This window comes from Castanea sativa, chromosome 6 (assembly GCF_040712315.1).
Source record: "Castanea sativa cultivar Marrone di Chiusa Pesio chromosome 6, ASM4071231v1".
NCBI classification, from domain to species: domain Eukaryota; kingdom Viridiplantae; phylum Streptophyta; class Magnoliopsida; order Fagales; family Fagaceae; genus Castanea; species Castanea sativa.
In genome coordinates, this window is record NC_134018.1 from 56,388,888 (window position 1) to 56,412,633 (window position 23,746).

At 34.6% G+C, this 23,746-nt stretch overlaps 1 protein-coding gene across 2 annotated transcripts; it reads left to right on the plus strand.

Moving 5' to 3' along the window:
- The first annotated feature begins 847 nt into the window (after window positions 1–847).
- LOC142638689 (uncharacterized) lies at window positions 848–22,343 on the plus strand. Of its 2 annotated transcripts, XM_075812746.1 has the most exons (6): window positions 848–1,012; window positions 3,075–3,619; window positions 4,776–4,968; window positions 13,181–13,245; window positions 13,387–13,600; window positions 21,201–22,338. In XM_075812746.1, the coding sequence occupies exons 1-6, from the start codon at window positions 863–865 to the stop codon at window positions 21,468–21,470; spliced, it is 1,437 nt and encodes a 478-aa protein (XP_075668861.1). In that variant the 5' UTR covers window positions 848–862; the 3' UTR covers window positions 21,471–22,338. The 2 variants fall into 2 exon arrangements, with proteins under 2 accessions (XP_075668861.1, XP_075668862.1); XM_075812747.1 differs by lacking the exons at window positions 13,181–13,245; window positions 13,387–13,600 and having other exon boundaries at window positions 21,201–22,343.
- Window positions 22,344–23,746: the final 1,403 nt, after the last annotated feature.

Here is a 23,746-nt window from a genome sequence, read left to right on the forward strand (position 1 = left end):
ATGTTTGCTTCTCTCTTCCCTACTCTATTCATTTTAATTGATGTTGTGTTTGTGATTTATTATGGTTTAGAGTGTTTTTCCAATTTGGGTATTGCTTATATTTATCATTCCGCACATATATTGTTTGAATATAAGCTTGTGTTGTTAATTTTGAAATTGAGGATCTAAACATTCACTAGTGTTTTACATACCAAGTAAGCTTTCACATCTCATTTTCTTGCGGTCTTGCCCTTGCCATCCTTCCATCGTAGGAAGCTAGAAGCTTTAGTTTTTAATTGAATGGGATCTGATTTTTGTAATAGGAAAGAAGTACTAGTACTGTGTGTGGGAGGTTCTATTCATTTATTTGTGTATCGCTGTGAAATACTATGTGGTATCGTGGTATTGGAGGGACACTAGCTCCTTATAGAATTTAAACTCTTATTTTAAATGTCATGTATTTTACATCTCAATAAAAATGAGAGAACTAATTTCAGTTAACTCAACTGATAAAGTTTTTTATGGTTGAATAAGAAATTTGAAATTGAATTTCTACCTATACTAAAAATTGATTAGTGTCTTGATCTAATAATTAAAAAAAAAGACAATTATTAGAAGTAAAGGTGTAAGTTTGAAACTCTTATCAAAAGTAAAATGAGAAGAAATTGAAAAATTCAATGAGATGAGATATTATGCGGTGATAATTATGTCATACATCAAACTTCAAGCCAAATGGACGGCCTTGTTCCACAGATTTTAGAAGAAAAGTTAAAATATGAATTTGGACAAAGAAGTGATTATTATATTAAACCATTATCACCATTTCAAGTCAAGGAGATAGAAATTGAGTGACTGTTATATATGTGTGTGTGTGTGTGTGGATATGGGAACTTGTTTTCATTCTGTTTTCTGGTTTTGGTCACAAGGAGCTCCATTGTGTGGTCATTTTTCGATGTCTCCTGGGAAGAGATGGGCCTCCATAACTATTTTCATCTTCTTCTTTGTTATCAGCTTCGTCTATTGGATTGACAAGGTATGTCCCTCCCAGGCTATCTATTATCCTCCCAAGTTTGTTTTTCTTTGCTTGTTAACAAATGTCCTTTTCTTTTGAAAATTTATAGAGGTGTGGGACGTGGTTGTTGACCATTTTCATAACCTTCGTAACAGTGTCAAGAGTTTTCTCATTTTCTAAAGTCATAAACCAAAAGCCTGTATGATTATTGTGGTCTATATTGATCAACCCCACTCTTGATAGTCATGTCCTAAATCACTTATATCTCATCTTTATATTTAAACCAAAAACCTACTCTCTTTTTTCTATCTTACCCTGCCCTTCGGCAAGTTTGGGCCGTTTGGCGGACGACGACGACTACTACCGACGATCGAAGTCAACCATTGCTTTGGCAAGAGAAGAGAGAAAGAGAAAGGAACTTGGGTTTAGGAATAGAAAGAGAGCGAGAAAATTAAAATTATTATTTAAAAAATGGATAAAAGGTACAAGAGTAATGAGTGATGCTATTTTTTATTTTTTTGATAATGACTAATGAGTAATGACCATTTGTATCTATCTCTTAGGTTCCATTATTGCAAAGACTAACTATAGAGAACAGCTGTAGCATTTTTATCAACTTTACTTGCTGTGTGGTAGTTATACGAAAAAGAAACTTGTTGAGTGGAAAATAGTGGGATGCAATATTGTTTTTATGATTGACTTCCTGTGATTTGACTAGAAAAATAAAGGAAAATTACACTAACTTTCACGGAGATTTTTTTCCTTATCTTTTTTTTCGTCCACACGGTTCCTTTTTTTTTTTTTTTCCTCCTCCACTCCTTTTCCTTATTTCTATCTTCACGTATTCTCTGGCACTTCATCAGTACATGCTCTCTTGACTTTTCTTCTTTTCCTCTCTTTTTTCTTCTCTGGCACTTCATCAATTCATGACTTCATGCTCTCTTGACTTTTCTTCTTTCTTTTCTTCATCAGTTCATCCGGAGCCCTCTTTAACTTTCTTTTTTCTTTTCTTCAATAGCATTAGCACTTCGTCAACAACCTTTTTTCCCCTCCCATTAGCGCAGGTCCTCCTCCCCACCGAGGCTCAGATGGGTCAGTTTTGCTCTTTTTTTTTTTTTGGTTCTAATTTGATTAATTTTAAAATTGTGATTTGGGTTTGTATTTTGATTGAGAGTTCCGTCGATTTTGCACTTCACCTATGTTTTCTGATGAGAAGCATATAGAGAGTTGTGTTCTTCTTTTCCTCCTTCTCTGTTTTCTTTCATTACAAATGAGATTTTTGTGTTTCGGCCCGGTATCCATTTACCGGCCGAAACAGCCGGATTTCGCCGGTACAGCCAGTAAGCGGCCGGTATTTTTTCTGGTGCGAAACAGAGGTGTACCTGTACTGGTGCACTGGCCGGAACGGTATACACCGGCCGTACCGGCCGGTACGGTACGGTATCACCCACACTGGTATGTATTTCTTTTAGAACCCAATTCCCATCATCTATTACATAATATTTTATTGTAATGGCCTTCGTAATCAAGTGGCATCTTGGATTAAACTTATGACTAAGGAAAGAGTAGTGCTATTTTTTTAGACTACCACACCTTTTACTTAAAAGAAGTTTTTTATTCCGTTTTGCTAATCAAGACTCATAAGCTACACGCCATTGGCTAACCTAGGAATTATTCAAGGTATATTTCCTTATATTTACAAAACTTTCAATATCGTGGAACATGGAGAAAGCTCAGTTTGAAATTTTGAACACATTGGACCCCACTTCCTGTGGCTAATTAATTATAACCGAAATCCTGTAGTGTGAAATACAATAAATTTATTCAATTTCAATATAAAGAACTATCTATTAACAGTCATAACTAGCTGAAACTAACTTATAATTTGCGCTTTCTTTTTCGCTTAAAGAAAACGAGTACAATCTTTAATTTTCTCGGTTGTTCATTTTCAATTAGAATGTATATGGGCTGTTTGGTATTGTATTTTACATAATAGTTTTCAGTGTTTAAACAATATTATACGTACAACGTTACTAGAATAATATTTATATTTTTCTTATATAGTTTCTTCATTTTTTTTAAGTCTGCCTTAACAGGTAACTACTTCTTTAGGACATTTGCAAATACAGTAAGTCCTAAAAAGTCCTCTGTCCAAGTTGAGTTCCCAATCAATTGCTCCAATTTGAACTTAGCATGTCCAACCAATCACCCGGTGACAATTGAGAAAGAGGAATCATTTCCTGTGGCATGTCCAGCGTACATGCGGTGGATTCACGAAGATCTACGGCCATGGAAGAGTGCCGGAATCACTAGGGACATGGTGGAAAGTGGAAGAGTTTATGCAAATTTTAGACTTGTTATTGTAAAGGGAAAGGCTTATGTTGAGAAATATAAGGGGTCATATCAAACTAGGGATGTCTTTACAATATGGGGAATTTTGCAGCTTCTGAGGTTGTACCCTGGGAAGGTACCAGATTTGGAGCTAATGTTTTGGTGTGGAGACGAAACCGTGATTAAAAAACGTGACCACCAAGGGCTTAAAGCCACGTCGGTGCCACCGGTGTTCCATTATTGTAATGATGATGAATCACTAGACATTGTCTTCCCTGATTGGTCCTTCTGGGGTTGGTAAGTTTCCTTTTCAAATCTAATTACAATTTACTTCTAAGAAAAATTATAGTTTGATTGCAAAATAAGTTACTCGAAGCATGGGTGTTTTTGCTACACATATAGGAAAAAGAATACCATGTATCCACCCCATGTGAGGATGGTTACATATATATCAAATTATCAAATACATATAGTGGGACTCTGACTCACAACAACAACAAGTGATCCTCATATACACTATTGGGGTTTACAAGTTTTGGGAGACCCGCAGTTTCGCGTGTAAACTTACACTTGTAAATGACACAAACATGTGATACTGTATATCCTTTTTATGTAAGATAGCAGCTGGGTGGTGAAAGCCTTTTAAAGTTATAGATTGGTTTTGCTCTAGTCAATTAATACCCATAAGATGAGGGACCGGTAAACTCACACCCCTAAAATTTCGTTATAGCGTGGTTGTTGTTGATATATTAAATAATACATCAAATACATATGGTTAATTATTTTTTTCAATCTGATTTTAAAAAAAGAATTATGTACTCCAACTACAGAGAGATATATCCTATAATTTTTTTAATTAGGTATGATTTAGTAATATACAGTGCATATATATACTGTGTATTCCTCCCTTTGGATGGTCTGGCCTAAGAGATATATTGTTTATTCCCAAACTTGATAGGATTTGATGAATCAAGGTGAAGGTGGCCTTTCTTTGCACTGTCCAATAAAATGAGAATAGTTTTGCAAGATGGTATGATGTTATAATTATGAGAATCGCTATATCCACAGTAGTTTCACAACATATTATAAGTGGTAAATTGTTATTAGTTTTAATTTGAATTCACAATTTAAATTATTTTTTTGCCCATCGGTAACAATCAATAACAACTTACTACTTAAGATTTGTTGTGAAAGTGTTATAAAAATGTTGTGGATAAGATTTCTCTATAATTATAGGATTACTGATCTAATTAAGTAAACTTGTAAAAAAAAAGGTTATACTTCTTTGTTTTTTCATATGATTCAGTTTGTACCAGTGGTTATTATAGAATAATAATAATTATTATTATAACAGGAGTTGCACTCCTTTGTTTTCTCATATGATTCATAATAATAATAATAATAATATTTTTTTGGTTCAAAAAAATAATTAACAAAATTTTTCCTTTGTTAGGCCTGAGATTGATATAAAGCCATGGAGGACTACATTGGAGTCCCTAAAAGAAGGCAATAAAAGGATCGAATGGAAGGATAGAAAGCCCTATGCCTTCTGGAAAGGAAACCCATACATGTCTCGAACAAGAATGGAACTTATGAAGTGCAGGATCTCTGACAAACACGACTGGAATGTTCATTTATATATCCAAGTAAATTTCTTTATCAAATTTTTTGATTTTTATTTTAAGGAATATTCATACAATTCTAGAATTAATGGGTGGATGAGTTTAGTTATCGGGACATTTTAATAATAATATGTAGTAAAAGAAAAGATATTAAATACTTGTTATCAAGCAGGGTTGGCTTAATACAATTCGAGGTTTAAGACAAAAATTCAAATGAGTTTTTTCTTATTTAATTATCACTTAAATAATATTTAGTTTATTAATCATCAATTTAGTTAATATTTTATATATATTATGTTTTTTTATTATTAACCACCCAATATTCTTATTTTTATTATGATTAATTCACTTAAGCAATGTTAAGGATATTGTAAAATTTTACTATGTAAGCCTTACATAATGATGTATCATCAATTGAAAAAACTGATTCAAATATTCATTTTTTTTATATTGTTTAGGTAACAACAATCACATTCTTGCCATTTAAATTTGTCTACAATGGGTTAATCCTGTTGGGATATTACACAAAGTAATGAAGGAAGAACAATATCAATAAAAAAGACAAATAGAAAATAGATAATTTGGAGGTACAATATCATTTTCCTTAAACAATATTTGCCCCCATACTAATGTTTTTTAGGGTTATCGCAAACTTGTCTCCAGGATACAACCAAGTTGTTGGGTTCTACAGATAGCAATTCTAAAAAATGACCACATGATTTTTAAGTGAACATAAATATCTATTTATAACCCATAGGGTTAATTTCACCAAAAGGCATATATGGAGAGTTGAAATGTTTCATAAAACCGTTCACAATGCTTGAAACATTTTCAAACGTTCAAAAAAGTTACCGAAAATTCTGCAGAAAATTTAGTTTTACGAGGCTTGATCGATTGAGAGTTCCTTTTGATCGATCAAATGTTCTTTCCGATTAACTAAACAGGAATCGAGTATCGATTGAACCAGGCTAAGACTCCAAAACAATTTTACTCATCACTTCGATCGATCGAGGAAAGAAATCAATTGATTGAAAATACTGAGTTTCAAATTTCACGCAGAAAATTTCAAAACTTGAATTTTCACTGTATAAACTTTATAAAACAATATTCTCCAAACTCAAATTTCATTATTACAACCTATTCATGTATATACCTATATATACAACAATCCCCCACTAGATTGGAATAATTATGTTTCACTTGATTGATATTCTATCATGCATAATGAAAGGTGTCTTTTAACTTAAACCTCCCCTTATTATAATTGCTCAAGAAATCAATAGAGTTAATGGTGGCTTGGTGCTTAAACCAAAATGCGTATGTGTTGAAATTGGAAACAATGCACACATGAGAACATCCACAACACGTTTAGAAGTCCACTGTTGTTAGCACTATTATGGCCTTGTGCTCTTCCCAGTTTAGTGAACAGTTACAAGAGAAAAACCCTTTATTCTTGCTAAAAGCAGCACTACTTCTATGTTCACAAAGGTGAAGTTCCTTCTTATATCCTTGTTACATAGACATTAGTACTTTAAGAACTTCATTAAGAATGTAAAACTCATCCTCTATTATATCGTAACAGTCTACACTAATCCATTCTAAATGAGACACAAAATTTTTGCTCTTACTAACCACATATTAATAGCTTATTGTTACCCTTTAAACTTATTAGATTAAAGTAATTCAAAGTTGGGTTCCCACTATTGGTGATTCTCTTAAAAGAAAGGTTTTAGTCTCATTCCAATGAATGTTACCCCAACCATATCTCGAGACACTGCTTTGGTTAAAGGGTTTGCCAAATTACTATTTGACCTTACATAGACAATTGAAATGGTACTAGCTTTAATTAATTGTCTTATATAATCATGTCTTAGACCTTTATGTCTAGACTTACCATTATAAATTTTACTGTATGCTCTGCCTAAGGTGGCTTCACTATTACAGTTAGGGGTGGCAATTCGTGTTTGTGTGTCGGGTTCGTGTCGTGTCAACTCATATGTATCCGACTATACGGGTCAACACTAACCCAACATGTTTATTAAACGGGTCAAGATTTCTCAACCCAAACACGGCTCATTTATTAAATGGGTTAGTCGTGTCGACCTATTTATCTGATTTTATCAAAATGAAGAAAAACATTTATGGAAAAACAAGGAAATAAATATTTTAAATATAAAATTCAGAACTAATGAGTAATTATATCACAAATAATCATTCAAAACTAAAGCATATCTCAATATCATAAATAATCAATCACAATACGTCAAAGAAAATAAACTACAACAACTAATAAGTTTATATACCTATAGTTTGAATGGTATATTGGTAAAATTTAATTTAATTAAATGGGTCAGACGGGTCAAACGGGTTTCATAAGTTGAAACTCGTTTATCAAACGGGTTTGTCGTGTCAACCCGAATATGACACGAACCCATTAAGCCTCAACCCATAACCTGCTAATTTCGTGTCGTGTCATGTAGGGTTCGCGAGTCGTGTCCAATTTTGCCACCCCTAATCATAGTACACCAAAATGACTAGTGTTGGTTGTGACCAATGTTGGTTGTGACCCCAACTTTATGTCTAAGAACATATTTCTTAGTCATTCCACTTCTTTGCCTACTGTGGCCAAGGCTATAAATTCTAATTCTATGGTGGAGTGAGAAATATACTTTTGTTTCTTTAATGCCTAAGAGATAACACCCCTACCAAGAGTGAAAATCCAACCAAACGTGAATTGTTATCATTCAAACTAGTGATCCAACTAGCATCTGAATAACCTTCCAACACAGTTGGAAATTTGGAACAAAAGAGTCCCAAACTTATGGTTCTCTTTAAATAACCAGGAACTTTACCAATTGCTTTCCAATGATCCACACTTGAGTTACTTGTAAATATAGAAAGTTTGTCCACTGAAAAAGATATGTCTGGTTGTGTACAATGCATAACATACATCATGCTACCAATAGGACTAGCATACTTGAGCTGTGCTATTGCTCTTCTAGTGTTCTCACCTAGTTTTATGCCCCGATCAAAAGGTGTATTTGCTTCTTTTATATTAAGATGTTTAAATCTTTGAAGCACTTTCTCAACATAATGAGATTGACACTGTGCAAAGCCCTTACTATGTCTTTTAATTTTGATTCCCAAAATAGTATATACTTTGTTTAATTCTTTCATTTGAAACATAGAAGAAAGATACTTTTTTGGTTTCACATACACCTTTCATATTTGTACCAAATATAAGCATATCATCCACATAAAGACATACAATGACTCCATATTCCTTTGTCAATTTGGAATACATACATTTGTTGGAACTATTGTGCACAAAGCAATCCAACAAAATCGCTAAGTCAAAAATTTCTCATGCCATTGTTTTGGAGCTTGTTTCAAGCCATACAAGGACTTGACAAATTTGCAAACTTTCTTTTCATTTCTAGGAAGTACAAAACCATTAGGTTGTTCCAATTAAACTTTCTTATCAAGATCACTATTTAGGAAAGCTGTCTTAACATCCATTTGATGTACAGTTAACTTGTATATGAATGCAAGTGCTAACAACACACGAATAGACGTGATCCTAGCTACCGGTGCATAGGTATCAAAATAGTCAATTCCTTGTTTAAAACCTTTTGCCACTAACCTTGCTATTAGTATTGTATTTTCTTCTAAATACCTATTTACAACCAATTGGTTTTGAACTAGTAGGTAGACCCACTAGGACCCAAGTATTATTGGATAACAATGAGTCCATCTCATCATTCACAGCTTCTTTCCAAAAAACTAAATTTCTAGAAGCCATAGCTTCCTCAAATGTTTTAGGATCGTCCTCTGTGTTAAACATGATGAGTATTTTATTTAGGACCACTTGTCTATTTCCTTCAACAAGGTCCTTTTCTTTTCTTTTCCTTTGACTCTTTCTTTGTTCAGTTGGTAAACCACTTTCAGTCCTTCTAGTACCACCCAAAGTAGTATTAGGGTTAGAGTCATCTTGTTATGTTTGAGTAGGTATCAAGGCATCCATGGAATCTTTACTAAATTTATCCTCAATAAATTCAACATATCTTGATTCCACCATTGTATTAGAGCTTAATTCTAATAATCTATATGCTTTTGAATTTTCAGCATAACCTACAAACACACTTTTCATAGCTCTTGGTCCTAACCTTGTTCTTTTTAGACCAACCACTCTATAAAAGACTAAAAAGCTCCACACTTTGATATAATCAAGATTTGGTTTCCTTCCATTCCATAACTCATATGGAGATACTTTAATATTCTTGGAAGGTACTCTATTGTGCACATGACATGTTGTAAGCAATGCTTCTCCTCATAAATTAAAAGGAAGCTCTACACTCAAGATCATAGAATTTACCATGTCTACAAGGGTCCTATTTTTTCTTTCAACCTAACCATTTTGTTGGGGTGTATAAGGTGCTGAACTTTGGTGTATTATGTATTATGTCATGTATCCCACAAAACGTAGAAAATTTGTTAGGAAAATATTCACCACCTTTATCACTTCGTAGGATCTTTATTTTCTTAACCTTTTGATTTTCCACTTCATTTTTATAATGTTTGAATATGTCAAAGGATTCATCTTTATTTCAATTAAATATACATATGTAAATCTAGAGAAATCATCAATAAATGTAATGAAGTATCTTTTACCTCCTCTAGTTAATACACCATTCAATTCACATAAACCCGAATGTGCAAGCTCAAGCATAATAGAATTTCTATTTGATTTAGAAAAATGTTTCTTTGCCATCTTTGCTTGTATACAAATTTCACATTTCTTTTCATTATCATGCTTATATGAAATCATACCATACTTTGACATAAACTTCAAATATTTGAAATTTAAATGTCCTAATCTAGCATGCCACAAATATGAGGAATTAACAAATTAAGCACAACTAGAAACTTTTTTATTAATAATACTTAGTTTGTACATGCCATCAGTGGCATATCCCTTTCCTACAATTATCCCATTCTTTGACAAGATTAACCTGTCCGATTCAAGTATAGCTTTTACACCACTTTTACATAACAAATTGGCAGAATTTGTTATCGGGTACATGAAAAACATTAGTCAAGATCAGCATCTTACCGAAACTCATCTTTATTTCAATGGTGCCATTTCCAAGAACCTTTACTTTGTTGTGGTTGCCTATCAGCACTTCTTGTTCTATGGAAGACTCATCATAAGTCTTAAATTGTTCTTTGTTGTTACACACATGCACCGTTGCACCTGAATTGAATCACCATTAAAAAAGATTTGCAATCACAACCATATGAACTTCAGTGATCATATCAATATGTATGCCACTTACCATAGCAACAATGTCCTCAATGACATTTGTTTCATTGGTATTGTCTTCTTCATCATTTTTCTTGTTCTTTAAGAGTTTACATTCGTGAATGTAATGACAATTCTTTCCACAGTGGAAAAAAACCTGGTTCTTCTTGTCCTTGTTGGGATTCTTGGAGTTGTTCTTTTGAAACCACTACCACTCTTGTTCACTTTCAAGTGCTTATTGGTCTTACTCGAACTTCCACTTTCAACATTGCTCACATTGTTCACATTTACTTTAGAATCGATGTTAGTCCCATCTCTAACTTGACTTTCTTCTTTAATTCGAAGATGTTGTTCTAATTGTTCTAAAGTGAGATCTTCTGACATATGCAGAAACCTCTTCCTAAAATTATTCCAACTTGGTGGGAGTTTCACAATGATTTCACCCACTTGGAATAATTCAGGAATATTGATTGACAAATCACGGAGTTTGTTGACCAATATCTGTAACTCATGCACTTGATCCAAAACCCAGATATTATCAAGCATTTCATAATTAAAATACTTTTGAATAATAAACTTATTTTTACCTACTTTCTCAATTTTGTACTTTGCCTCCAAAGCTTTCCAAATCTCCTTCGTTGACTTCATTGATGCGTAGAGATTATAGAGACGATCCAAAAGAGTATTGAGAATATGCCCTCTGCAAATCAGTTCATCTTCCTCTCGTTTCTTTCTTTGTGTCTTAATCTCATCGGTGCGTTCATCACTTGCAGTAGGGAAAGGCATCACATTTAAGTCCAAGACATAGAAAAGTTTCAGTGTACTAAGTATGAATTTCATCTTGTCTTTCCATTGAGAGAAATTGGTTCCATTAAAGCGATCCAATTTCACCAACTCATGATTCAACATCTTCAATGTTGAAACATCCCTTGTTCCTTCCATCGTAGGAAATATTGTCTAAGATTGTTGGGGATATTACACAAAGTAATGTTAGAAGAATAATGTCAATAAAAAAGACAAACAAAAAATAGATAACTTGGAGGCACAATATCTTTTTTCTTAGATAATATTTGCCCCCACACTAATGTTGCTAAAGGGTTATTGCAAACTTGTCCGTAGGATACAACCAAATTGTTGGGTTCTACAGATAGCAATTTTAGAGAATAACCATACGATTTCTTGTGTTTCTTGTGAACATAAACCTTTATTTATACTCATAGGGCTATATTTCACCAAAAGGCATGTAAGGATAGTTAAAATATTTCATAAAACTGTTCACAATCCTTGAAGCCTTTTCAAACGTTCAGAACAATTACCAAAAATATTGCAAAAAATTCAATTTTGCGAGTCTCGATCGATTGAGAGTTCCTTTTGATCGATCGAATGTTCTTTTCGATCGATCAAATAGGAATCGAGCATTAATCGAATCACGCCGAGACTCCAGAACAATTTTACTCATCACTTTGATAGATCGAGTAAAGAAATCAACTGTGAAAATACTGAATTTTGAATTTCACTTAGAAAATTGTAGAATTTGAATTTTCACTTTATAAAATTTATGAAACAATATTCTTTAAATTCAAATATTATTATTACAACCTATTCATGTATATACCTATATATACAACAATCCCCCACTAGATTGGAATAATTATGTCTCACTTGATTGATATTCTATCATGCATAATGAAATGTGTCTTTTAACTTAAACCTCCCCTAACTGTATTGACCCCTTGTGATAGATTAATTGATTAATTACCCAAGTTTATTAATTAATCAAATTAATATGCAATGTACGTGGCAACACAAACAAATCACCAACTAAAAAAAATTGCAGCAGAAAATAAATTTGACATGGTGATTTGTTTACGAATGGAGAAAACCTTCGAGACAAAAACCCCACCGAGTTATTTTAAGGTCACCACTCCCGAGAATTCATTATTATCATAACAAGCAGTTACAAGTATAGGAATCTTAGTATTTATACCAATCTATAGTTGAACCCTTACCCCAATACACAATTGGACTTGTTCTGTAGTGACAATCTCTCCTTTTAATGCACGACTCCCAGTACGTGACTAATGGCTCCCAGTACGTGACTAATCAATAGATGCACAGATTCCAATACGTGACTTGATCACCAACTTGAGAAGGATGTTGGCTGTAAAGTTCTTTAGTTCATCACATGATGAAGATCATAAAGTTGCTTGGTCACAAAACCCTACGGTATACAAACACAACAGCTTCATCAAGATGAACTAGGGAAACTAGGTTTCTAGTCACAATTTGCATGAACGACACTTCGCTTCACACTTGTGCAATTGCACTCTCTATGACGACCCTTAAAATAATCCTTATATATGTTTAGGGTTATGAGAAAAGAAAGCCCATACATACATTCACGGATTGGCATGAAATCAGAACTGAAAATTTAATTTTCATAAATCTCGACAAATACCCTATCTATTGAGTAGCTATCGAGCTTCGAGCTGAAATAGCTTTTTAAGCCTCGATAGATACTAGTTATCAAGCTTTAATGAACAACACTTCTTCACTTGTTTTTTGGACAGACTTGCATGGCTTTAACACTTGAACTTGAAACCTTATTTTTTGAAGCATAAACACACCCTAAATCTACCCAAATACAAGTAAAGTGCGTTTTGTCAAAGGATTAGCCAATTACATAAAATATTAACATATGTTCCTAACATGATTCACATATGTCCTAACAAGTATTCTTAAAATATATATACTTATGTCTCCAGTAATTCTCTTGATCTGAGTCCATTCATTGTACTTACTTAGTTTCGTCTATTTACTAAACTCATGAATTTTGCAACCATGATTAATAGGTTTTGTTAAGAGGAGGCTTATGATTCACCAGCAAAAATTTCTTTAATAAATATTTATTTCAACTATTTTATTTGTATTCAGGATTGGTATAAAGAATCTAAACAAGGATTCAAAAACTCAAAACTAGAAGATCAATGCACCCATAGGTAAATATTACGCTTCTTTAATTTTCTCAACAATTTCTTTTTCTTCATTTTTCTTATAGTTTCCTTTGAAATATCTCTTAATACATTCATAGTGTTATTAATGACATTATTTTATGTTTTCATTGCCTTTTTCATTTGAAGATATAAAATTTACATAGAAGGATCGACATGGTCAGTGAGTGAAAAGTACATTCTAGCTTGCAATTCCATGACCTTGCTACTAATGCCTCAGTACCATGAATTTTTCACAAGAAGCTTGGTGCCCATGCAACACTACTGGCCCATCAAAGTAACTGATAATGTATGCAGAGATCTTAAGCTTGCTGTCGAATGGGGCAATAATCACACAGACAAAGTAAACCTCTCTTTCTCGATTCCCCTATTGACACAACCAAATTTAGCCTGTGGACATGCATGTGTGGCTAAGTTTTCCTTAAATAGTTATCTTTTCTTGAACTATGAAAAACATAAACAAATGCAAAACACATATATAGAAATGCACTATTTAAAAGCCTTCTCAAAATGGTTTTAATTGTTTTAGTTAATTTTCTATTTTTCCTTAAGAAACAACATGATTTTTTTGATTTTCTCGTAGGATGCTTGTAATAGACGTGGCAAAACGGGCGGGTTGGGTCAATCTGCTTTGTGGGTCAATTGGGTCGTGGGTCAAAATGGGTCACTTTTAAATGGGTCAATCGGGTTGTGGGTCAATCAGGTCGCAGGTCAGGTTGGATTGACTTGTAGTGGTTTCAAGACATTGACAACCTATTTTTTCTCCCTGCCGTGGAGCTCTCTCTCTCGTGCTTCACGAGTTCTCCCTCCCTTGACCTAGGTCTAAGGGTATTGGTTTTTCCTTTCATTATTTTTTGCTCTCGACACTATGGTTGATGATGTTGCTGATGATTTGGGTAATATGAAGTTGACATCTGATGAAGAGTAGATTATTCCTATCTCTGATGAAGGCAGATCGGAGGCCTTAGAGAGTTGTAGTTTGAGTCTTATTGGGAAATTCTTAACATGTACACCTTTTAACAAACATGCGGAAAAGAACACTTTGAGAAGGGCATGGGGATTGGAAAATAGTTTACAGATTAGTGAGGTGGGTCCAAATCTTTTCCAATTCAAGTTTCAATCAAAGTTTGATATGGTCTGGATTCTACAAGATGGTCCGTGGTCTTTTGATAATCAGTTTTTGTTGCTTTAGAGGTGGTAGAAAGGGATGACAGTAGGGAACATAAAATTGGAGCATGCTTCTCTCTGGATTCAAATATGGGGTGCATTGTTTGATATGGTTTCCCCTCAAGTAACAAGGGAAGTTGGTAATAGACTTGGTAGAGTTGAGGAAGTTGGAGGGAAGCAAAGGCAAGATGATCTTAATTATTTTATGCGAGTTAAAGTTGCTTTGCTGATTGTGAAGCCCTTGTAGAGAGGAGGTTTTATTGCTGGTTTAGATGGTGTTCATACTTGGGTATCTTTTAAGTATGAACATTTACCTTTGTTTTGCCATTATTATGGTCTGCTAGGGCACGATGTAAAGCATCGTGCATCACATTTTGCTGTTATTCAGAATTGAGGTGAGGTTGATTATCAATATGAGAATTCTTTAAGAGCTATAGGAGGGCGTCCATGCTCTTTCTCACCAAGAAACACATATGACAGTGCTGGGGCTGCAAGAGAGCAAACGTCAGGGGAGTCTACCAATTACAGTCCGATGCAAGGGACTTCTCCGGCAATGAGATTGGAGAGTACAAACCCTAGTAAGTCGGTTAAAGCTGATTTTGAGATTCTAGGGGATTTGCTTATATTCTAGGAAGGTGATAACGTGGCCAAGGGAGGAAAAGCTTACGTCCAGGATGGAAATTCTTTGAGGATGGTATTAGGTCCGGATTTTAAGGGTGCTGATGTGGAGCTAACGAGAGAGTTGATGGTTCAGCCATCTAAATTGGAATTAATTGATGTGGCGACGGGTAAGACTGATGAAGGGGTGCTCGGGTTTGAATCTAGTGGACTAGATCATGGAGTGGATAAGGCTTTGCCTAGTAATTTAATGCCCAAATCCACTTGGACCAGGATTAATCGAATGGACTTTGGGCTTGGGGGACTGTCCAAGGCTTTGCTATTGCCAACCTGTGGGAAAAGAATTAGTGAGCCTAACAAGGAGGAAGAGTAGCATGAAAATATTGATATTAGGGAGGCTAAGTGTGGAAAAGTAGGGGTGGAGATGATGTTGAAAATATTATATCGGCGGGGGTGGAGAGCCACCCTTGCTGGGAGCAATGAGGATCCTAAGTTGGAATTGTCAAGGGCTTGGGAACCCTTGGACAGGATGTAGCCTTCGCAAATTAGTGAGGGAACAAACTCCCTTGGTGTGTTTTCTTATGGAAACACGGTTGGATACGGAGGGTTTTAATAATCTTTATGGTAATTTACCTTTTCAGAATAAAATAATTGTTAAACATCCGAACTCCGGTGGAGAGTTAGCTTTTTTATGGAAGGATGATATTAAGTTAGAGGTAACTATATTGTAAATCATGTTTTAGCTAAAGTAACAGAGGAAGATGGTTTTGCTTGGTTCATGATAGGTTTTTATGGTTGGCCAGAGACACAACAAAAATTTAAGTCATGGAAGTTATTGGAACATTTGAAGACTTATGTGGAAGGTCCATGGTTATGTTTTGGAGACTTTAATGCTATACTCCATTCCTCGGAAAAGCAAAGCACAAGGCAGCCACATATTACTTAGATTAATGTGTTTAGGGAGGCTTTGGAGAGTTGTCAATTAGAAGATCTAGGTTACAAAGGATACCCTTTTACTTGGACTAACAAGAGACTCGGTGATGCAAATACTAAGTCGAGACTTGATAAAGCTGTTGCAACAAAGGGGTGGATTGAAAACTTTTAGGCTATCAATGTAGTGCATCTTCTTCCTCATGCTTTGGATCATATTCCTATTGCTATCCAGGTTCAAAAATTTAGACAGAAACATCGTAGAGTTGATCGAGGTTTCAAGTTTAAAGAAAGTTGGCTGTTATGGGATGAATGTGAGGCACATGTTTAGCAAGCATGGAGCTCGGTAGGTAGTGGGGAATTGGGTTTGGCAGCTGTGCATGCAAAAATAAGGGCTTGTGGTGATGATTTGAAGGTGTGCGGAGACATAAGGACTAGACTGAAGAAGGAACAGATTAAATCCTTTCAAAACCAGCTTGATAGAATTAATAGAGCTGACATTACTGATGAGAGTAAGATGGAGTATTTGGAGATCAGTAAACAATTGGATAATCTTTTGTTAAAACAAGAGATTTACTGGGCACAACAATCTAGGGTTGCATGGTTGAAACATGGGGATGGAAAATACTAAAATTTTCCATTCAAAAGAATCACAACGGCGAAGACGAAATTATATTAAGGGCATCATGAATCCACAAGAGCATTGGTTGGAGGAGGTGGAGGATATAGCTAGAGTTGTAGTTGATTATTTTGATAATCTCTTTTGTGTAGGTTCATGCAATCAAATGGAGGAATGCTTAAGCACAGTTTCGGTCAAAGTAACTACAGACATGCAGGATATGCTTTCTAGGGATTTTACAACTGATGAAATCAAGGAAGTTGTATTTTAGATGGGACCAACAAAGGCACTTGGACTTGATGGTATGAATGCCTTGTTTTATAAAAAATTCTTGCATATTGTGGGTGGTGATGTAGTGCATGCTGTGTTAGATTTTTTGATTGATGGAGTTATGTTACCTGATTTAAATCATACCAATATTGTGCTCATCCCTAAAGTGAAGAATCCAGAGAAAATGTCTGAATTCCAACCAATTAGCCTTTGTAATGTCATTTATAAGGTTATTTCTAAGGTCCTTGCAAATAGGTTGAAATAAGTGCTTCCTGATATTATTTCTCTCACCTAGAGTGCTTTTGTGCCAGGTAGACTTATTACAGATAATGTTATTGTGGCATATGAGGCTTTGCATTCTATGCATGCTAGGAAGAAGGGCAAAACAAGTTCTTTGGTTTTGAAGTTAGATGTCAGCAAAGCATATGATCGAGTGGAATGACTGTTTTTATAGGAGGATTGAGAGATTGATGACATGTGTCACCACCACATCATTCTCTATTCTACTCAATGGAAAACCTTATGGGAATGTGACTCCATCCAGGGGAATCCATCAAGGAGACCTTCTCTCACCATATTTATTTTTGTTGTGTGCAGAAGGATTTACATCTTTATTTCCGTCATGGCGCTTCCATTTGTAGAGGGGCACCAAAAGTTTCTAACTTATTGTTTGTAGATGATTTCTTGTTGTTCTGTAGGGCAACAAAAAATGAGGTGGAGGTATTTTCTGAGGTGCTTCAGACCTATGCCAATGCCTCAGGATAGTGCATAAATTTGGAGAAGTCTTCGGTCTTTTTCAGTAGTAACACTTCAGCTAATCAGAAGCAAGACATTCTGAAGATCTTGGGAGTGTAGGAGGTGAATCGTTTTGAGTCATATTTAGGGCTGCCTACCTTAGTAGGGAGAACAAAGTATCACACGTTCTCATAATTGAAGGATAGGATATGGAAAAAACTACAGAGGTGGAAAGGGAAGATGTTGTCTAAGGCCGGTAAGGAAGTACTTATTAAAGCAGTTGCTCAGTCTATTCCTACTTATACCATGAGTGTTTTCCAAATCCCTTTGAAACTATGTGATAAACTGGATGCGATGTGTGCTAAATTTTGGTGGGGACAAGTGGGGAATGAAAGGAAGATTCATTGGCAAAGGTGGGAAAAGTTGACGCTATCAAAGGAGGGAGGAATGGGTTTTAGGGATTTAAGGGCTTTTAATTTAGCTATGTTAGCTAAACAAAGGTGGAGGTTGTTGCATGATAATAATTCTTTAGTATATCAATGCCTCAAAGCTAGATATTTCCCAAGAACTCATCTCTTTGATGTCAAGGAGTCCCCAAATTGTTCATTTGTTTGGAAGAGCATTGTGGCTGCTTTTCCTATCTTGAAGTCTGGGTGTTGTTGGAGAGTTGGGATGGCCATTCAGTTCAGATTCTAGGGGATAAATGGATACCGAATTATCCAACAAATGCGCCTTTGCATCTAGTTAAGGATGAAGTTCGAGAGGTGACTGTTGCTAAATTAATTGATCAAGACTTGCATGCATGGAGGTCTAAATTTATCATGGACATGTTTGAGAAAGAGGATGTCAAAGCTATATGTAGAATATAGCTTAGTCGAAGACTTGTGGAGGACATTATGATCTAGATGCACCAAAAGAAAGGGATGTTTAGTGTTAAATCCACATACAAGGTGGCTAGGGAAGTTTTGAGAGGAGGAAGGGTAGCCAAGAGTTCTAGGGGTTGTTTTGGGAAGGGAATTTGGCTTGCACTTTGGAAGCTTCAAATTCCAAATAAAGTTAAAGTGTTTAGGCGGAGAGCTTGTAATGACATCTTGCCAACAAAGCTAAATCTGTCAAAGAGAAGAATAATTGATGATGTGATGTGCCCAATTTGTTTGAGATTTCTGGAATCAGCTGTCCATGCTCTTTGGGAATGTGATGTAGCTAGAGATGTGTGGGCGGGAAGCTTAAAGATTCTGTAGAAAGAAGGCTCGGGCATGGCTGATATGGTCCAATTAAAGAAATATTTGTTGGATTGGGTTGAGTCTTAAGATATGGAGGTAGTGCTCGTCCAAGCATGGTTGATTTGGAATCAAAGAGATAAGGTTGTGCATGGAGGCAAGTTTCATGATCCGGGATGGCTGAACAATTGGGCAAGGGAGTTCCTTGAGGAATTTCAGACTGCATCAGACCTAATGGAACCTGCACATGGAAGACAGCCTATTTGGGATACTTGGCAGCCTCCTCCACCTTTGGTCTTTAAAATTAATTTTGATGCAGCTTTGTTTTCGACCCTCAACAGCTCTGGATTTGGAGCAATCATCCGGAATGAAAAAGGTGAGGTTATGGCAACCATGGCAGCTAAGGGACCAGAGGTATTTTGTAGTGAGAAGGTTGAGTTACTTGCATGTAGAAAAACTATTGAGTTTGTCGTAGATGCTGGCTTCTCTGAATTAGTCGTTGAAGGGGATAATAGCTCTGCTATGAAAGCTATTTTAGCTTTGCAGGATGATCACTCTATGCTTGGGAATGTAATTAGGGATATCCATCATTTGATTAGAAATTTGCAATAGGTAAGGATTGAATGTACTAGGAGAGGGGGGAATAGGGTTGCTCATGCGTTTGCTCAATTTGCAAGGAATATTAGTTATGATATGTATTGGATGGGAGATGTTCCTCCAATAACTAGGGAAGCTTTGTACCAAGATGCTAATTTTTCTGATTAATTGAATGGAATGCTTCTGTTTAAAAAAAGAAAAAATGGTATTGACAACTTGTTTAGAGAAAATGAATAAAATCAATTAAGGAAATGAATTGCACTTAATTCCACTTGTTAATATCCTTTCAATTATGACAGTTTTTAGCATAACGAAAATTATTTATAGTCATAAATTCATGATGGAAAAACTCTTCAATGTTAATAATGTGAAATGTTAAATGTGTGAAAGTGTGAAACGAAGGGCAGAGGCACAAGAGACAAGAGTAGAGGAACCATGTTTCACATTTGTGATTGTGCCTTTGGCTTTGGAGTACAACTAGTCAACTAGTCAAATTGAATGAGATTTTTTTTAATGGTTGTCTTGCCCCATTCTCTCATGTCTGTGAAGCTTTATTGGTTGTGAAGCTCAAATATTCAAATTGAATGTGAATCTATTGTCTTGTCTTGTTTGTTGTCTATATCTATAATTTATTGGCTATTGGTTCTGGTGATTTGTGCTTTATGCACCTAGTATCAAGACGTAGTCTAAATATTTTTTTAGCGAATTTTTTTAATGGCTTGGGTCGGGTCGGGTTGGGTCACGGGTCAACCCGTTTTTGTTGAGTAAAAAAATTGAGTTTGGGTCAGGTATTTTTTGGGTTGGGTCAAAAAATTCTGATCCATTTTTCCATGTCTAGCTTGTCATATACATAGTAGTCTAGTATTGCATATTTTGGAAAGAGTGATGATAAGAATACTACAAATTTTATTACATAAACCTTGCCCATATTACTGACATTTCACTAATCACAAAAAACTAACTTGAAAACATTAAAACTACTACCAATTTTACTACAAAGATTGTTGTTGCCACTTTAACATCATAATAAATAAATTGGTTAAATTATTAATTTGATCCTCCAACTATTGAGTAAAGTTGGCTAAAGTACAATTAACACCTTTGACTCTAAGGTTTGGGCTAATGTTAGCCAAGTCGAAAACTTTTCAAAATTGACCAAATTGGTCCTAAACCCAAGTTGGACCCTAAATTGTTACTTATTTTTCTCATTTCTCTCACAGTGATTAGAGACCAAATTAATTAGTTTTGAAAAGTTTTGAACTTGGTTAATATTAGCTCAAACCTCATAGGTGTTATTTGTATTTTACCCAATAAAATTTATTTCGATCCCTCAAGTCCTCATTTATTAATTGTATCAATGTAGTTATTCAACTTTCAAAAACAAGTAATAATATCATCCTTATGTCTTCCCCATTTAAATTTTAATGGAATTAATAGTTGAAATTGATTTAACTTTAGAATTTTCACACTTCAAACAACAACCTTTTTAACCTATGCTATATTTCCTACATTAACTATTTTTTTTTTGTTATTATGACTTATTAAATTATAAAACTTATGTAGTAAAATTTATAATATCCCTAAAATCACATTTATTTATTATATTTTTAAAGTTGTTTTGATTACATTCATTGTCACGCTAGTTTATAAGCACTTTGATCATTAATAATGGAACCCAACGTGCACTATGTTTCTCATTTTAGTGCTAGACATGCTTCAAATTTCTTTGTTTCTTTATCTAATTGTTTTTCTTCACAATTCTGTCTCCTCCAACACTATTATTTCAGGCACAAGCTATTGGAGAGGCAGCAAGCAAATTCATTCAAGAGAATCTTAAAATGGACTTTATTTATGACTACATGTTTCACTTGTTAAGTGAATACTCAAAGCTCTTGAAATTTGAACCAACAATTCCTCTAGGAGCGCTTGAGGTTTGTTCAGAAACAATGGTATGTCTAGAGGGTAATAAATTTTGGAGGATTAAGAATTTCATGGTGGAGTCCATGGTGAAATCCCCTAGGGATACACTTCCATGCACAATGCCTCCTCCTTTGTGATCTTCCAAGTTCTAGCTATTGATGCCATTTCTCGAAGAAAATAAAATATAATGAAAGAAGTGGATATGCGGGAGATCGAATATTGGGAGAAACTAGTTAGTTGAAATACAATAAGGGGCTTTGTTGTTTGTGTGTGTTTGTTTGAAGCTTAAAATATGGAGTATAATGCAATATTTAATACCTTGAACTTCCATTTGGGCTTTGAAGGTTATTCTAACAGAATTTGTTAATTAAAAGAAAAAAAAGGTCTTTGAAGGTTGGGGTAAGGACTGTGGAATAGAAATCTACATTGAGTTGGGCTTGGTTTCTAGGCTTTGGAACTTTATCGATATATTTTAGTATAGGCCGGAACTTCTTAAGGGCATCATGGTGCTAAGTAGGCTTGTACATAGCGCGGTGCAGTCGATTATGGGAGTGTTTTTTGCACAACACCTATAGGGTGGGATTTCCCCTTGTGCTTGATCATACCTCACTAGTGGAGGAGTAGGGACCAATCTACACAAGGTGCAATTAGTTCAGTTAATTCCTCCATTTTCTCAAGAACCAAATACAATGAAGTTAACTCTCCCAAACCATGCACATCATAATCATTAAATAGGCCAAATATTCCAAAAAAAAAAAAACACAAAAGAAAATAAACAAATTCACAATCTCTCTAAAAAATGTCTTCTTTCAAATTGTAGGGAAAAAAAAAAAACCTTGACTAAACCTAAGCAAGGAGCAGCATTAGAGTCAAAGCCTTCTATATATAGCTAGGACAAAAAAAGAAGGATAGAAGAGAGGGTGAAATTCTCCTCTAGTATAGGTTGTTTTGTTTTTGTTTGTTTTGTTATTGTATGATCATGATAGTAGTTGATGTAGTAGGTCATGATTTCTAGTACAAGTATTTCTCTTTAATTATTAACGAATTTTGTACATACACCTGTCTAAACAAAGAGTTTAGATCATTTATAATAGCTATAGTGCATGATTGATACCAATCATAATAATAATTTAGGTAAGAGTGTATCCTCTAGTTCCCTCTCATTTTTAGCCGGATATGCAACACGTGACATTTATTGATTTTTAAATAAATCATATCTTAGCTCTAAATAAAAATTAGTAGGAATGAGTAGATTCAGTTGGATTGGAGTTCTTCCCATAAAATTATTAGTTCATTAATAAAGTTCTTATCTGTTACCTATGTTGAAAAAGGATTCTAAAAATTTAAAAGGTATGTTGAAAAAGAATCATGTCATCATTAAAAGCATTGCATACACATATCCATCAAAGAAGGGTAACGCTTATAAACGAACATATGTATGCACATATGAATATATGACTCACCTCACTTACCTTACAGCAAATTAGCACCTATGACATTATACATGAGCATGTGAATGCATGATCATGGCATTGAAATAAAGACAACACAAAACAAACCCTAATTATAACATGTGAAAGGCAAACATCTAATTAATCATGTGAAATAGAAGCTTTAAAAGCATAAAAATATGGAAAAAGGTCTAAATAGAAGTATACATGCGAAAGAAGAAGCAAAAACAGATAAAATGAAATTAGGATTTCTGGGCTAGTTCATGCGCATGCATGAACAACCTTGTGTGCTCATAATCAAGCCTGCATGCACATGGGTTTCTACCTAGAATGCTAGAAACACAACAAACATGGAAGAACTCCTAAACATAAATTCTAGCAACCTAACTTGCTTTTAAAACATAAACTACATAAACCTAAGCTATATAAACATATTAAAACATATCACAACAAGAAACTAAAGTAGACAGAAAGATTAAAGTGCAAAAAGGAAAATAAAAGAAAAAGAAAAGTTGGAAACTAATACCTCGATAAAAGCTCTTCAAACTTGATTTTTGACCATTCCCCTCAGTCAAAGCTATTCACAATTCAATAAAAGAGTGATTAGTAATCTTAAACTCAAAGATCAAGGCCAGAAAAGGTCCTAATCAAAAGAAAATTTACTCGAGGATGTTTTGTGAAAAACTCCCTCTTTGATTCACTATTTCTATTGAATCTTAGTGTTTTTTCACGGGATTTCTATGTGTTTTGAAAATATACCATGTAAGGCTACTTATAGTGTGAAAATAGGGGTTTGGAATGACTCCTAGGCAATGTGGGATTTATTCTAAACCTCAACATACATGTAGAAAACTTGTCTTATTTATGTTTTTGGAATTTGTTATGCATGCGCAAGATTGAGCCTGCGTGCGCAAGCTAATTCTTGCATGTGCATAGCGAGGGTTTCCTTAGCTTTATTTTTC

What these genes read in the sequence shown, in the direction of transcription:
- LOC142638689 (XM_075812746.1), top strand. Translation starts at nt 863, where the DNA reads ATGGGAACTTGTTTTCATTCTGTTTTCTGGTTTTGGTCACAAGGAGCT. An exon ending in TCGTCTATTGGATTGACAAG is followed by an intron (nt 1,013 to 3,074) that starts GTATGTCCCTCC and finishes ATTTTTTTTAAG; the next exon opens with TCTGCCTTAACAGGTAACTA. An exon ending in ATGTTCATTTATATATCCAA is followed by an intron (nt 4,969 to 13,180) that starts GTAAATTTCTTT and finishes ATTTGTATTCAG; the next exon opens with GATTGGTATAAAGAATCTAA.